This window comes from Atheta coriaria, unplaced genomic scaffold, assembly GCF_025399875.1.
Source record: "Atheta coriaria isolate IRGN ID8LTWV9N9 unplaced genomic scaffold, Caltech_Dcor_3.1 hic_scaffold_6_pilon, whole genome shotgun sequence".
NCBI classification, from domain to species: Eukaryota; Metazoa; Arthropoda; class Insecta; order Coleoptera; family Staphylinidae; genus Dalotia; species Dalotia coriaria.
This window is the reverse complement of record NW_027045448.1, coordinates 337,643-355,196: the sequence shown is the minus strand read 5'-3', so window position 1 is coordinate 355,196 and position 17,554 is coordinate 337,643. Positions and strand designations below refer to the sequence as shown.

Here is a 17,554-nt window from a genome sequence, read left to right as displayed (position 1 = left end):
TAATCAAATCAATTGAATGAAAGAGCTTTACGCCTTACAGATGTTTTTTTCAACTTTTTTTACACTTGAATAAGCACTTGATCGTTTGCGTTTGACTGAAGAGCCAACACTCGTGCCTTTCATTAATTAATTACAACCGCATGTGTCTGCAATTGTTTTTACTCTAAATGAAAGAAGTGATAACCGAGGAATGGAAATCGTCGAGATTTGCGCGCACCGCGAGTGTGAGAATGCCAATAATACGAGCATCGTCTTTTTTTCCTTCTTCTGCAAACTCTACAAATTGTCTTTATATGTTGTCGTTTCTTTCCATTCATACGCTTTGAATATTCAACACAGCCGTCGACTTGGTGTGTGAATTTGAAAAGGAAACTGTCACTTATGTAAATGACTCGCAAGACGGAGGCTTCCGATCTGGCGCGCGCCAGTTTTAATTCTAATAGGTAAACAAAGGATAAGATATCGCGGATATTGCAGCTTGCGTGTTATTTTTCTACTTGAATGGTTTCGATTACAAATTGATTTCTCATTTGCATTCATGCGTAGAAATAAAACGGAAGCGGAGGAAACGCGTTTTCAAATCTCAACCTAGATTGATCGTTAGTCAAATGTTGGAAGAAAAGAAATTGCAATTAGTTGTGCGCTGGTATGTACGACTAATAAATAATAACACAGTACAGTTAATGAATCATGAATGAAAGTTTTCCGCTGCAAAGTGAACAAAATCTCATACATCCATTACACCGTGTGTGTGTTTTTTGAAGTTGCTCTATGCTATACTTGAACTTGTACAAAAAAAAGTCAGGCGAAATACGATCCAACCCGAATACGCTTTTGACGTAGTATACAAATTAGAATCGATTCAATTTTAATTGGTAAGGATTCATTCAAATTCATTCCGAGTTTCCCATGGTTTCTTCTCAAAGGCTGGCAATGCCTCCGCTGCATGCTTTGAATTTGTTGCGGAAGGTTCCTCCAGTTTCTCATTTCGTTCTCATTGAACTTTATTCATCTATTCATTGCCTATTCAATTCTATTTGCTCTTCATTTTTCGGTTTGGCTTCAGCTACGACGCACATCAAAAGTAAAATTAAGTGATGCTTGAAAAGGCCATAAACAGAGGTTATTTGGTCTTCGGGTCGTTGCTTTTGTCGTAAAATTTTTAATGAAGAAAACGTAATAAACCTCAAAATGTGCCGATTTCTTTCTGCACGTTTATTGCAACAAGCGCAGAAACTCGGAAAACGTTACGAATCGAATGCGTCGTCGTGGAAACGCGTCCCGATGATTGTTGTCGATTGGTTGCGCTCTATTGTAAACAGAAAGATTCAACTTTCCAATTGAATGAAGAGAGCGCGCCAGAACTGTTCGCAAACAAATGGCGCGAACGATAAAATGCTTGCCACCTTTGTTCGATTATTGTAATTAGCCGAATAACATTGATTACGCGTTGCTAATAATTAGATAATTGGCGAGTTGGGTTTGCGTTCATTGTGCCCGTCATGTACAGTTTCTAGAGGCAGACTTTCGGACCCTCTACATTTGCAATTGCCAATCTGGCAATAGCATAAAAATGTATTTATGTTAATTAATCCTCGTGATGTGCGTGCGCTGTTATTTTGTAATTTGATTCTTGTTGTTTTTAATATTCGTACTTATTTGGAAGCATTTCAATGATAATTTTCATTTGCAATTAGAAATTGTTGGCAAGACAAGATTTAATCGGATATTGTGAGAGTGTTATTAAAGTTTGAAATTATTATTGGCGGATAATTATAGTATAATTAGCTTTCAAACTATGCACTTTATTATGATTTGATTATAAATGAGTGAATGCTAATGTTGGACTAGTTTTATTATTAGTATTAATAATTATACATTAGAAGCAGGCGAAACCTGACACCAGAAGTGACAGAGTCGTCACGATATACCTATATTTTTGTGTTAATAATAAAACAGTTACTTGTTCAGTTTAGCGCTAGAAATTGCGAATGATTGAAGAAAAATCCAATTCTCGCGACTGTAGGCTTCATGAATGTCAATTGCTACTATCTTTATTCAAAATTGGATTAGTAATATTAGATTTATAGGTATCATAATTTTAAAAATATGTATTTTTAAGGTTATTATAACTATATAATTGTTTAACAAATACGAAGTTACATGTTACCAGATTTTCTAATGTTTTCACAAAACAAATCCATCTACGCCACTCAAACAAAAACATTGCCTCACCGAGATTGGTTATCTTGTTGCATCTTAACTTTTATCACCGTACTGCAACTTGAATAAATGCGCGCTAGTACACTTTCATGACAATAAATGTTCTGCAAGTGTGCGCACAGAGTACATCAACCACACATCTTGCAATCATTTGTTTGTATCATTGTGGTGTGACTTTCCGAGGCGGTAAACGACACTTACTTCCTATGCATACTAGGCTGCGTCACAGATTCGCCATCGCATGTAAGCTAATGTCGATTATTATGAATGCAAGGCGCAAGAAATTAACTCGCCTGCCGACGTCCGCTCGTGCGCGCATTTCTTCCAACTCGATTGACTTGTTTATGCGCGGCGCCGCATGCAGAGATACAGAACGCGTTGAGATATTATATAGTGGCCGGTGTCGTATAGTTAATTATTCGGTCGTTCATTTCTTTTTGCTGCTTCCTCAGTCGTTAATAAAGCAAACCAGGTCTGATGAAAATTGACCTACTAAAAGGAGGATGACAGATCCGCAGAGGCGTTGGTGATTTTTTTTGCGCTGTAGATTTGTTACACTCTGCTTAAATTATGGCGCCAATCGGCGTGAATAGTTTCACAAAGTACAATTTTTAATTTATTATGCATCAGTTACTTCGATATCTAGTCGTGCCAACTATGGTAGTCGAAATGGTTTACATTTACAGGCAGCGCTCAAATGGAGAGTTGGAAAATGTGCGCCGTTTTGGTTTCATGACTGGAAGCAATTCGAAACTTTTTTATGTGTTTCTCTTCATTTAATTTGTTCCGAAATGCAAATTGAACGCGATTTAGCGCTCAACTTTTATTAGATTACTGACGCTAGTACCCTTTCATGATAATAATCGCAGCAAACTTACATACAGAACCAGCAAAATAAAGCCGTAAGGAAATACAAAGCGCGAAGGCACGTAGTCATGTTATAATTTCACACTGAATTTGTAATAGTAAAATGAAGAGCGTAAACACAACATACTCTTTACTTTCACCGTTATGCTAAAAATACGTAATAAACATTTAGACATACGAAGATATTAAATGCACAAAGTGCAACAAAGTGCATTATTACGTTATATTTTCATCAACAATTCTGCATAATTTCTATGCTGCTACAAACACGCCGAACGCTAGTTTGTTGTTCTTGCCCGGTTTATTACCACTTGCTTTTTACTTGTAACTCTGTTGGAAAGTTGCAAAGAACTTGCACTGCATGAAATTTCGCTATTAATTATATAGTTTAATGTGTTATTAGTTGATTGCATACGCAAATAAACTTTGAAATACGATGTTAACTAATGTTAGTTGGTAATGAGTGCGTTGCGCGAGCACGGTGGGTAATAAATACCAAGCACGCATTCAATAAAACCGATATTAGAATGCGAGAAGTTGAAAAAGATTTCGCACGCATCGACGTAACTAAACTTTCCGACGTCGGTTTAAATTCTTTGGCGTTTAATATAATCGGAAACACACACTGACTGATTCCACTTGCTTGAAAGATGGCTTGAAATGCGTACGTGCTAAATATCTATTGTGTAATTTTCGGATTTTAAGTTTGGTATAATCGTAGATATTAACTCGAACTTTTGCGCGAGCAGTTTATTTAAGATACAAGGCGAAATGAGAATAAATTAGAAATTAAACAAATTTATTTGTGAGTACTTGCAGATTAGAATTATTTAAATATCATGTAATCATTATTTGCATCATTCGGAATATTCCAATATCAACGCCCAAAACTTTTTTGTTCGTAAAATTTTAATTTGGTTTCAAAAGAAAAAGTCGAAAGTCTGAGTTGTATTTTTTGTACCATTTATTTTGTTTTTATTTTAATCCAAAGTACAGTTTTAATTTATGTATTAAAATAAAAACTTTGCTTAATGTTTAAATTAGCATTCTCACTGGTTTTAATTTCATACCAATTTTAGGTATGGCACGCTAATAGTTAATGGCTGGCCAATTTTAATTTCATTTTTAATCGTGATTTAAATAACGCACAGCGATTCTATGCCACCGGCCGGTTTCTTGGAAGCGTCTGCGCGCGTCCATTTGCTTCCGTTATTATTTTCCGTTACAGTTTGCTTCCTTCTGTGATTATGGGCCGTTCGCTGCGTTCATTAATTCAAATCATTTGCGGCGCAGTTATTACAATTACGTTTATTGTGCGCCAAGTGGTGTGGCGCTCGCCGGCTAGCAGCCATATTCGTTACTTCTTCGTTCTTGCGGACTGTTACCGCACAGTCCAACAGATTTAGCAGGGATGGGCAACCTGCGAACCACTCGTTAGTTGATTATTAAATTCAGGCAACCTTTTATAAATGATGCAATACTCCAGCGTGAAGAACACTGGAAAGCAGCAGTAGCTTTTGCTTTTGCTAGGTTTAAACCGTTTCAATATGCGATATTAGCATTTATAGCGCGCACATTTACATTTTGACGTTAATTGTGAATAAATAGGAAGATGATTAATTGCGCGTTAACATATTATTAACAAATTTGCTAATTTTTTCTTATCTTTATTTGCAGCCCGTGCCAAGAACCGCAGATTTGGACAATTCTGACGGAAGTACTTCAGCACGACCGAAATTTGTTGCCGTCACCGCATTAGAGGACGTTCAAGCTGTAAGATGTGCAGAATTTCATCCGAGCGGACAGCTGTATGCCGTTGGATCAAATTCGAAAACGTTGAGGATATGCTCCTATCCAAAACTGAACGACTTAAGGTAAACTATAAATAAATTACCACACTTCACATTTTCTATTCAAAATCTCAATTTTAGGGAAGACCACCAGACATATCAACCAACAGTTCTCTTTAAACGCACCAAACATCACAAAGGCTCGATTTACTGCCTAGCATGGTCACCGGTTGGTGATCTGATGGCTACTGGATCCAATGACAAAACCGTTAAACTCATGCGTTTTAACGCGGACACCTCCAACCTTGAAGGCGAAGAGGTCGAACTGTCTATGCATGATGGCACCATTCGCGACTTGTGCTTCCTGGAGGACACCTCGAACAAATCGAGTCTGCTTATCAGCGGCGGAGCGGGTGATTGCAAGATTTACGTGACAGATTGCGCGACCGGTACGCCATTCCAAGCGTTGAGCGGACACACTGGGCATGTGCTGTCGTTGAACACCTGGGGCGGCGCAATGTTCGTAAGCGGGTCTCATGATAAAACTGTACGCTTTTGGGATCTTCGGACGCGGGGTTGCGTCAATTTGGTCACGCCGGTCACTGTACCTGGTACAAGACAGGGATCGCCTGTGGCCGCGATTTGCGTCGATCCATCTGGGCGTTTGCTTGTATCGGGACATGAGGATAGTTCTTGCGTATTGTATGACATCCGAGGCGGAAGAAACATTCAATGCTTCAAACCGCACTCAGCTGATGTAAGATCCATTAGATTTTCACCTTCGGCGTATTATTTGCTGAGTGGTGGATATGACAACAAATTGGTACTCACAGATTTGCAAGGTAATTTGAATTTTTGTTTAATTTAAATTCATACAATTAATTTATAATTATAATTCTTATAGGTGATCTCACATTACCGTTGCCTAGTGTGGTTGTTGCGCAACATCAGGACAAAGTCATCTCCGGACGTTGGCATCCATCGGAATTCTCCTTCTTGTCTACGTCGGCAGACAAGACGGCCACCTTGTGGGCCCTACCACCCATCTAACACTCGTATTCTTCTTGCTTGCTGAGTTGATTTAGTGGCTAAAGCTTATGATTATGCTACGAATTGAAAATTTTCTATACTGAAGATAAGAATTATAGCATATAACATTTGTGTTATAACTTGTAAAATGATTAATGTATAAGTCTGAACTAATTGTTTCTTACATATATAACAAAGGTTATCAGATGCAAACAAACCATTGTATTTGTTAGTGCGATCTTTAATCGCATACACTCGTTAAAATACGTTCTTTGATTATTTATTACTTTTATAATTTCTTACGATGACTTCGTGTCTTGTTTTGAATGTTTTTTATTCATTTTTATTGACTTAACGAATAACATGTATATATTTTAACTTTTTTAAATGGAAATTTTTGTTTTAATAGTCAATGCGACTTGCAAAATGTTCATGTCTGTTGAGCTATGATATTTTTGTATTAAGAATTAGAGAAATTCTATACGTAGTAGTTACGTATTGTATGAACAAATTATGAGAGTAGTGCTATTTCCATGATTCTTTATTAAAATTGGAACAATGCGAGGAGCTAAGCGCAAATTTGCAATCAAATTAAAGCAGATGAACAAGAAACAAAATTATTTATAACTAATAATAAATTGTTAATATTGCTACAGCTGCACAAGTTATCAAAATAAGCTTAGCAGATTAATATAATTAAAGAAAAACCTATGTAACTGTTAATAATGCTTTATTAATTATACTTTAAAAAATATTGTTTTTTGCATTACTTTATTATTATGAAACCTTTCCTAATGCAATAGAGACGTTTCAAAGCAAAAGCCGGCAACATTGGCGATCACCTGTATAATGTATAATCTTTTGGAGTTGCCGGATGTTTTCGATTCATTTTAGGCGAGCGCAACTGTAGCGCGCTGTGCACCGCCGCTGAAGTCATGTGCCGGTCGTGTGCCGGTCATGTGTGCACTGAAAGCGTTTTTAGTCTATTTACACTTGGTTTGATTAAAAAATTTACAATTGTTTCGCTGGTGAGGGCATCGTCAGCACTTCAAAGACATTGCTCAAAAAAATTTATCAGGCTTAAGTCGGGTTAAATTTTGAGAAGAGGGAATTTATTTAGATCTAACACTTCATTTATGACCTATACCGCGGGGCTCCCTAATGACTTGTGTATTTCCACTACTTCTATTGCATTCATGAGCGCATCCATTGCACATAAGTGTTATAAAGGACGATACTATGTCCTCTGCACTAGTTTTCGGCGTTGCTTATGCACGTCTCAGCGTTAACCGGTGCGCGTTGCTGAGGCACTTGTAAATTACATGTTGTAATGTTTGTTGGGATTGCAGTTCGGCGTATTACGATTCATTTCGGCGTATTACGATTCATTTCGGCATCTTCATTTATAGATAACACTCGTCTTTACTGATTTGATTACTGAATTGTGAAAGTGCCTTTTGAAAGTGCCTTAAAATGCCCTTCATAAATCAGCATTTTTAGGAAAATTTGAAAAGATGGGGTGGAAAATACCCTGTATCTCCGAAACTAATTGACTTTCTTGGAGTTTCTCTACGCCAGAATAAAGTCAGGGAGTCTGTCTACACGATGCGTACCTTTTCAACCTTCCAGCTCTTTCGGAAGTGTCCTATAATGCCCTTCAAAAATGAGCAATTTTAGAAAAATTTGACTACATAGTGTGGAAAACACCCTATATCTCGTAAACAAATTGACTATCTTCCAGTTTCTCTACGCCAAAGGAGAGTCAGGGAGTTTGTATACACGATGCATACTCTTTATACCTTCCAGCCCTTTCAGAAGTGCCCTAAAATGCTCTTCAAAAATGAGCAATTTTAGGAAAAATTTGAAAACATAGTTTGGAAAACACCTTGTATCACGTGAACTAGTTGAATTTTTTAAAGTTTCTCAACGTCATGTTAAAGATCGAGAGACCCTTTTCACTATGCATATTTTTTAACCCTGTAAACCCTTTGAAAGTGTAAACTCCCATTCGAATATCGCTATTTTTGTCCAATAAATTTCATTTTTTGGTCGAATAACAGGGTCGAACTTTCTTTAATACATTTTTTTTCGGTTGAAGAACAGGGTCGAACTTTTTTTCATAACATTTTTTTAGTCGAATTTGTTTGTTAACATTTTTTCGGTCGAAATTTTTGTTATTATTTTTTCGATCGAATTTTCTTGTTAAATTTTTTCGGTCGAAAAACAGGGTCGAACTTTTTTACTTAAAATTTGTTCGGTCGAATTTTTTTGTTAAAATTTTTTCGGTCGAATTTTCTTGATAAAATTTTTTCGGTCGAATTTTTTGTTAACATATATTTCGGTCAAAGAACAGGATCGAATTTTTTGGCGATTTTGTCAAAAACCAGAAGGTCTACGAAAAACGAATGCATTTTTCCCTAAAATTATAATTAGGGTCTAAACGGGAAATGTTAGCAAAAAAAGTTTCAAAAATAAACGATGTAGAATTAAATTATCTATCAGAATCTGATTAAGAATTTAATAAAAATTAATAGTTCCTTGCTTAGTACGCGTACAATTCTTCTCATGTTCTGCACTACCACACTGATAGTATCAGTGTTTACAAACATACTAGTTTCTTTATCTCCTGCAGTTTTGTGCGGCCGCCACGAGGTTGGCGTGAGTACCACGTTAGTCTCATTTTTGTCGTCGGGTGATCTGGACGCACATTTTCTTTACAATATTTTGAGTTCCTTAATTTTATGTCGCGTAATAACGTACCGTCTCTAAATACTCCTTCGATTGTGCGAGTGAAGTGCGGCGTTCGTTAAGCGCGGATTGTACACATGCAGAGAGGAAAAGCGTGAGTGATGCTCCGTCGGCCGTCGGATACTCTTTTTGTATTATACGCGTATTGCATATTAATTTCGTATTTTCTTTGGATATACCAAACGCGCAAACATTTATTTTGGATCAAGGTACTATGTTCTCGCATTTCTTCAGCCATATGAGAAACAAATTTACTTAACTTGTTTTTACTTCAACCACGTGGTCTTTAACCACAGATATAATTTTTGTCTCTGTTTCAATACCTACCGTTGATTTGCAATAAAATTAAAAAGATCGTGTGGTCGTGTGGCGTCGGTTGCGTTCTTAATTCTTTGGCGGCTTTTTGCGGCAAACCCCACTACCCACCACTATTAGATATATGTAAGTTTTAATTCCGAAAATAAAAAAATCATTTGCCTTTTTATGATGAAATCTTCTTTTCAGCTAGTGCAGCTTTTGAAATAATAGTGATTATTAAATTCTGTTTTTGGATTTTGAAAGGTAATTTAATTCTTAATTGATTATTTAAGTTATTATATTTCTATCATTAACGGTTTAGGCCCTATTTGCAATTTTATTTAAAAAAAAATGATTTTTACATGCCAAAATGGCTTTAATCTACCATTGTGTGACATTTCTTCGATTTAGAATTTAATATACTCTCAAAAACCCAAAACAGAATTCAAAAATTCAAATTATTACAGAATTTGTATTTGTTAAAATAAAATATTTCGTTATAGAAATGGCAAAAGATTTCTCTTTTTTATGTCGAATGCAGTTTTCACTAAAATTTGCAAACGAGTAATCTCATGAAAGTTACTAAAATAATCGATGTAGAATTAAAAGAACTGTATTTATTATCCTAACATTGAACGTTTGGGGCCTATTTGCAATTTTAATTTCAAAAAAGGTGTTTACACGCCAATGGGGCTTTAAGCTATAATTTTGTTATTGGGGTCCAATTCATAATTTATTCGCAATTAAAAGTTCCATGCATTGTACGAGTTCAATTCTTTTCATGTTCTGCATTACCACACTGGATGTATCTATGTTTACAAACAAACAAGTTTTCTTATCTCGTGCAATTTTTGTGCGGTCGCCACGCGGTTCGCCACGCGGTTGGCTTGCCTACCACGTCAGTCTTATATTTGTCGTCGGGTGATTTGCACGCACATTTACTTCACAATAATTTGAGTTCCATAATATCTTCGCGTCCTTACGTAATATTTCTAAATGCTTCTTTCATTGTGCGCTAGTGATGTGCGGCGTTCGTTAAATGCGAATTGTTTATACGCCGAGGTAAAACGTGAGTGATGTTCCGTCGGCCGTCGGATACTCTTTTTACATAATTAAGGTCCTTACAATTTATTGGATAGGCCAAAAGCGCAAAAATTAATTTTGCATTACGGTATGTTTTCGCATTTCCTAAGCCATTTGAAAATCAAATCCATACTTGCTTGTTTTTACTTCAACTGCGTGGTCTTTAAGCCTACAAATACTTTTCGTCTCTGTTTCAATACCGTTGATTTGCATTTCGTATTTGATACCTTGTTTTATTTTTGTTTAATGTACAAATTAAAAAGATTAAGATAGTCGCGTGCCGTCGGTTGCGTTCTTGATCCGCTAGCAGCTTTCCGGGCTGGTCGCTGGTTTTTTACATGATTTAAAATAAATTTTGCTTTGTGCTTTATTTTTGTATTATCCAACCCAGCACTTTTCCTTCATATCCAAAGTAAATACAATTTTTATGTTTTCTTACTTTTCACTTTTCTTTGATTTCCGGTGTAAACATTTTGATTTTTTTAAATTCTTGATGGTTTTCTTCTTATATTATCTTGTCGCCTTGTTAATTGCTTCCATCCGTTTTCCTACTTAAATCTTAATTTTTCTTTGTGTATCACCCAGTAGATATATTTTTCGTATTATTTAATTGACCATATTTATTAGTGTTTGGTCGTTTTACTTTTAAAACTCAGAGTTTTCTTTTTGTAACACCCTGTATATTAATTTCCCGTGGTGTCAAAATGGGAAAGATGTATGTTATTCCATTTAAACTTAGGATTTTCTTTTAAAATATTGTAGTTTTCTTTTTGTATCATCCTGTACTAAGTTTTCCCCGTAGTGGATTTTTCAAAAAGGGAAAGATATATGTTATCCTACTTAAACTTAGGGTTTTCTTTTCAAATATTGTTGTCATCTATTTGTATCACTCTGTATTATTATTTCCCGAAGTGGGTTTTTTGTAACACCCTGTATACTAATTTCCCGTGGTGAAGTTGTTGAAAGGGCAAAGATGTCATCCCACTTCAACTTAGAATTTTTCTTTAAAATTTTGTCACTTTCTTTTTACATCACCCTGTTTACTAATTTCCTTTGATTTTATAATATTTTGACTTTGCATTTTCTATTTAAATGTTATTATTTTGTTTTTGGAACACCCTGTATAATAGTTTTCCGTAATTGCCTCGAAAATTATGCAAAATTTGTTAGTATTAGGGCTTCACACGAGACGAGACTGGGCGAGACTATCAAAGGTATCGTCTCGGTCTCGGTATCGTCTCGGAAAAGCGATCGTGTGAAGCCTTAAGTAGAACTCAGTTTTAGATCTTTGCAGTTCAAAAGTTTAGTAATTTAATTGCTAATTGCTATTATTGTAAAGTAAGTCCAAAAATTCATACATAGTTTAAAATATTAATTTTTGATTGCATCACTTTTAATTGAAAATATATTTTTTAATGTTTCAAATTTTTAAACGTTAATGTATACTAGGGTACAATAATCGTGTTGATTTGTGTTGAAAGTAAGCAGCGCACGTCTACAATTCCTAACTTACCCAGATGTATACAATATCTTTGCTTCAAGAAGTACAGAAAAACACAAAAATATGTCTCCGGATGTGTAAACAAAGACAAAATTGTCATAAAACTTTCAAAAAGTCAAAAAGGACATGATATTCTGTTACTGACTTGTTCTTTTGAATATACAAAAGAAATATATCACAGATGGTCATATATTGGATTTCATATATTGGACCTTTTCTCATTTTTCTAATAACAACTTTATAAAAAAAATTTAACGAGACCAATAACGAGACCAAAAACAGGACTCGCATTGTGGTCTCAGTATCGCCGAGAAATTGTTGAAACACGTCTCGTCTCGGTATCGTCTCGCTTTTCCGAGACGTTCTCGGAAAAGTCTCGGTATCGTGTGAAGCCCTAGTTAGTATTATATGTTTTTCTTTGTTATTTTTTAACCTTGGTACTTGTCTGCATGTACATGTACATGTACATGTCTCTTACATGTACATGTCCCTTATAACTAGATTCAAAATGGCGGCACATATATTGTTTTGTATTATATTTTACAAGTTTTCATTGAATACATGATTCAATAAAGAAATGTTAAAAGTGATTGTGCCTCCTATGAGTTGAGTGTACTCCTTCTATCATTTCAGGTACAGGTCAGAACTTGTAAAAATATTTTTAAGTGTCGCCTCTCTTGAGACGACTTAGAACTTAGAAATACTTTTACAAGTCCTCATAAGGAATGACCTTATAAGGAATTCTCCCACTCCGGAGATGATCCCCTACCATTAATATTGTTGATATGCCTGAGTATCTTGGAGGTGAAGCGTAGAGACATCGTAGCTGTAGGATGGGCCGGGAGCAATAGACACATCGAAGCAGTGGTTTGTCTTATTGAACGACACGCCACCAAAAAATTCAAAAATTTGATCCACTCCTGTTCTCTTCCTTGTATCTCCTCTTCTCTACACTCTACTCTACCACAACTTCTTCTTTTTCTCCAATGTTCTTCTCTGTTTCTCTATTTACTTAATATCCTTATTGCCTTCACTTGTTGTATTGCAATTTCTTTTATATTTCAGTACATATATTACATATGCAACCCAAATTACACCTGTTATTTTTATATTTGAGAAAAATGCCTTATAACTGGAGATCGAACCATCGATCTGCGATATGGTAAACATGTGCTGCACACCTGACAGCCACGCGGCATTTTTATCAAATCTTATTGGTTTCTTCTATTTATGTTTTCATATCTTACAGTAAAATAAAACAACAGCATACATATACTACACTGTCCTATACCTACTATTCGATACAATGGTGTACTCTTAGAGTACAGGAGTACAGGAGTACAGGACTTAATATCAATCCTAAAAACGACTAAGTGAAAACTAGGGACACATTGTTTACTGTAAAATTTCGTTAAAAATATTATTTATTGACTGAAGCAATAACAAGGTAACTATAGGATTTTAAAATTTAAAGTTAAGTTAAGTTTTATTTGATGATACGCACTTCTATAGTATTCCACGCGAAGATTCCAAATGCAGTCACGTCTAACACATAAATTTAACTTGAGCTCCAGTAAGTCACAGTAAGTCCATAGTCACCGAAACATATCCGACGAACTCCACGCGCGCATCTCAAAGAATCACTCAAATCATTCGTTGTGCACGTCCCTGGGCTGTTACAACTCACAAATATATTGCAAGTTATCAAGTTATGAGGTGAAGTTTACAAAAAAAATTTGGTAAAAGGATTTTTAATTAACGTACTGTGGTGAAATAGCACTTTTGTGGCTTACCTTAGTATTAAACACAAATTTTGTATATGACAATGGTAAATAACTAGAACACTTAGAATCACATGAAATAATGGATGTCTTACGACATCGGCTTTCCATTGTATGAAACATGAAAATTATTTACAAAAATGATAAACGAATTGAATACTTACAATCTGATGAAAGGATCGTTGTCCTAGGACATATTTAGTTTACCCGCTAGACATCTAAAACAACCAAATATTAGCACATTGTAACACAAAAATTACATTTCTGCGGGTTTCCTTCATGCTAATCATACAAATTATATATGAAAATGATAAACAAATTCAATACTTACAATCTGCTGAAAGAATTGCTGTCCTAGGACTTTTCGTTCGCTCGCTGGACACCTAAAACAATTAGAAATTAGCACATCTAAGCACAAAAATTACATTTTTGTAGATATTCCGTGTGCTATCCACACAAATGAATTATGAAATTGATAAATCAATTCAATATTTACAATCTGATAAAAAAATCGCTGTCCTAGGATTTTTCGTTGGCTGGCTAGAATCCTAAAACAACCAAAAATTAGCACATTGAAGCACAAAAATGACGTTATTGCAAGATTCCCGTGTGCTAATCGCACAAATTACTCATGAAAATGATAAACAAATTTATTACAATCTAATGCAAGAACCGTTGTCCTAGGACCTTGCGTTCGTCCGCTGGACACATAATACCTCTTAAAATTAGCATATTGAAGCACAAAAATGACATTTTTGCAGGTTTTCCGTACATTAATACATACATCTATATATATAAAAGAAAGTCGTGTTGGTTAACTCCTTTATAACTAAAGAACGGCTAATCCAATTTAGCTAAAAATTGGTGGAGAGGTAGCTTAGGGCCAGGAGATGGTAATAGGATACTTTTTGAAGTGAAAACTTTTCTAAAAAGGCATTAAACGACACTAAAAAGAGACAAACATATTTGCGTATATGGATTATCTTGCGGGAGAATAAGAGAACGCAAATACAAAGTTTTCTGTTATCCCCGTCTCCCTTTGTGCGATGCTTCGTAGCATAGACGTGTGTATGTTGTAGGTGTGGGTTGAAATTGACCGGTTGATGTTTTTGTTTGGAGAAGGTTACTAGGATACTTTTTGAAGTGAAAACTCTTTTAGAGAACACTAAACGACACTAAAAGGAAACAAACATATTCGCTTATATGGTTTAGCCTACGGGAGACAAAGAGCGCACTAATAACGTCTCCTCATTGTGCGATTAGTAGCTTCCCCCTGAGTGTGTGTGTACGTGTTGGTTGAAGTTGCCCGATTGATGTGTTTGTTTGAATAGGACATAGTAAGTGTAGGATACTTTTTTTAATATTTTTTGAAGTGAAAACTTTTTTGGAAGATACTAAAAGAGTTTTCTCCGTCTCTTCTTTGTGCGATGCTTCGTAGCTTCCCATGCAGCGACCAAAACGATCAAATCTTATCCGACAAAACCGTAATGCAACTAGGATTCAAAGGATTGCGAATGAAAGGACTGAAGAAGAACAAGCATTGCACGTGAAAAGCAAGGCAGAACAAAGTTTGCCGGGTCAGCTAGTATATATATATATATATATATACATTAATACATTAATTATAAAATTACATTATTATAAACTTATCGACGAAATATTAGATTGCGTTTCAATTCGAATTGCGTTTCTTAAGACAGTACGTCTTTGAGACCGTTAACAGTTAGAAATAATAATTTTACATATATAACGCAAAGGACTCAAAAGAAAGAAAATGTGGAAGACAGGATAACACGTACCTACACAATCTACCACCGCGCACTGCAGCCGAAGCTTTTGTAAAGAACAATGACAACCGCGCCGAGAATCAAATTCGACTTCTCTATACACTGCGCTTTGCGACCTATACCAAAAAACCGCAACAATTTTTCTCTTGAAATTTTCACCTTCGAATTTACACATGTTGCAGACGCAACTTCTGCAACAAACTAATACAACCCCATAGAGAATTTAATTTGACATCTCTAGAGATGCCAACAGTGCACCAACAAGAAATACAGAGACAACTCCGCTAGTTTTCAGCAACAGTCGTGAAGCGATTAAATGTGCCATACATTGTAAACACTTATAACCTTTTTTGATAATGACTTCGAAATATATACAAGAAGATTGGTGTTGTGGCAAATAACGGGTTGAGTAAAATCCGTTCTTAAATCAACTAATCTCAGTAAGTATCGTTTTAAAGAGTTTACACTATATGTTATTAACGCCTTTGTAATAAAACACTAAACACGTCAATAATAGCTAAATGTAGTCGATAAAGAATAATAAAATGCGATATACCTTATTACAAGCTCAAAATAAAATATAACAGCCGCGAGAAACACGCCTGACCCAACCAACGATCGGCACAAAACTGCGCTGAGAACACAATGCAGTGCAGTCAACAACGGCGCACAACACACGCGATAAACCTGCACGCATTTCGACATAAAACGCGCACTATTTGCAACAAGCAAGGTCGCATCAAAACTTGTTTAGTGGAATTCTGCATGTAAAATCTCATTACAAAGCTTCAAAACAATCGGCGAAAATCACATAGATCATATAGGATTATATATATATATATATATATATAATTATATAATTATATAACAATTCGAAACAATCGCACAAGTTTGAACGCAATTTTAAAGAATCAATTTCGACTTAAAATTTAAGTTTATCGACTAAATTTCATAATGTATTGAATTTTGTAGAACTTCGAAAAAATTTTGGACTTAGTCGAAAAAATGAAGAAATGTGTCGATTTACGGACTTAGTCGAAAAAATCGAGTGTTGCGAAATGTTATCGGGTAATTTCGATGGGTGGCAATGTTGCACCTCATAAAAACTCTCAAGTGCTGCCTAAATTAGAAAGAATCATTAAAATCGCACAAACGGTTCCCAAGATACAAGTAAATTTCCACCGCATGTTTCAAAAATCTAATACAACGCGAATTGTATTAGAACGCGTATGAACCAACAAGAGGTAGGCACGAAACTAACTTCATTGCACCATGCAAAATACTGAGTACGCACACCACCGCTGACAATAAGATAGACTGATATGCTGCACAAAGTCGGCACCAAACTGAATTGCAGATAACAGCATTGTGTTCAAAACTATTCTTGGGTCGACGATTACGCATAAATATAAAAATAAGCAGAATAAGTCTATTTCATAAATTTCCTACTTCCACCTTTAAAGCGCTAATCTTCCGCTAATTTCCACGGTTTTGAAACACAAAAAATAGTACTTTAAATGCGGACGGCCTAGACCGTGACTAAGGTACTTTATCATGCCAAATATATTATAATTGTAGTCGATCAGAAAACTTACTTATTGAAGTGAAAACTTCTTTAGAATCGGTGTGATTTCAAAATTAATGAAACGACACTAAATAACATTTTTCTACTTCCACCTATAGCGCCAGTTTTTCCACGGTTAGACACAAAAAGTGGTACTTCATATACGGACGACCAAGCCGTACATAATATTCATTATACTTCATGCCAATATTATAATAAATAAACCCAGTAATTATCCCACTCCTGATTCTATTTTCGTCTGATTCTCTCGCAGTGCAGTGCTCTGAAGGTTTCACATCTACCGCATGCGAACTACACACATGATTTTTTTAAATATATTATAAACAATTAAAAATTGATGAAATTTGATGCAAAATAAAAACCAATAATAGTTTTGTTATAAAACTTATATATGATCTTTCCATTTAACAAACAAAATTGTCTTATATCGATTTAAATATACATATATGAATTCATTACGACATCTAGACTTAAATATTAAATATAGATATCTTAATAATAAATTGGTATTGGTATAATGAGCAAAATTATACAAAGTTAACTTATAAAAACTGTAATTTTAGTACTTTTAATCCATAGGCGGAGATTACTGTAAGAAGGTATAGGCTGTTAAACACGATAAAATAGAATTTATTTAATTTTGGAAAAATATATTTTACAGTAATTGAAAGAATAGGTATCAAGTTATAGAAAATTAATTAAAAAATTCTCATACTCTTTTAAATTGAAATACCAAACAAGGAAGTTATAATTGAGGTGATATATGAGTTGCCTAACACAAAACATGTGCTACACAAAAATGCCTCACTTCTCCCCAATCCAAAACGTTTTTTAGACTTGTCCAGACTTGTTGCGCGTTTCAT

The 17,554-nt window shown here is 35.1% G+C and overlaps 1 protein-coding gene and 1 long non-coding RNA gene across 5 annotated transcripts in view; one reads left to right on the top strand and one right to left on the bottom strand.

Moving 5' to 3' along the window:
• LOC135794852 (WD repeat-containing protein 47) overlaps positions 1-6,663 on the top strand; it is a 44,302-nt gene extending 37,639 nt beyond the window's left edge. For all 4 annotated transcript variants that reach the window (XM_065306310.1, XM_065306309.1, XM_065306312.1 and 1 more), the window contains 3 exons: positions 4,768-4,964; positions 5,022-5,722; positions 5,785-6,663. In XM_065306310.1, the coding sequence (XP_065162382.1) occupies positions 4,768-4,964; positions 5,022-5,722; positions 5,785-5,930 (1,044 nt within the window). In that variant the 3' untranslated portion in view covers positions 5,931-6,663. The remainder of the gene's footprint in view (positions 1-4,767; positions 4,965-5,021; positions 5,723-5,784) is intronic.
• Positions 6,664-12,944: 6,281 nt separating this feature from the next.
• LOC135793646 (uncharacterized) lies at positions 12,945-15,731 on the bottom strand. Its single transcript, XR_010548676.1, has 2 exons — positions 13,651-15,731; positions 12,945-13,537 (listed from the first exon to the last, which is right to left on the bottom strand). It is a non-coding gene; the product is annotated as an uncharacterized lncRNA (long non-coding RNA).
• Positions 15,732-17,554: the final 1,823 nt, after the last annotated feature.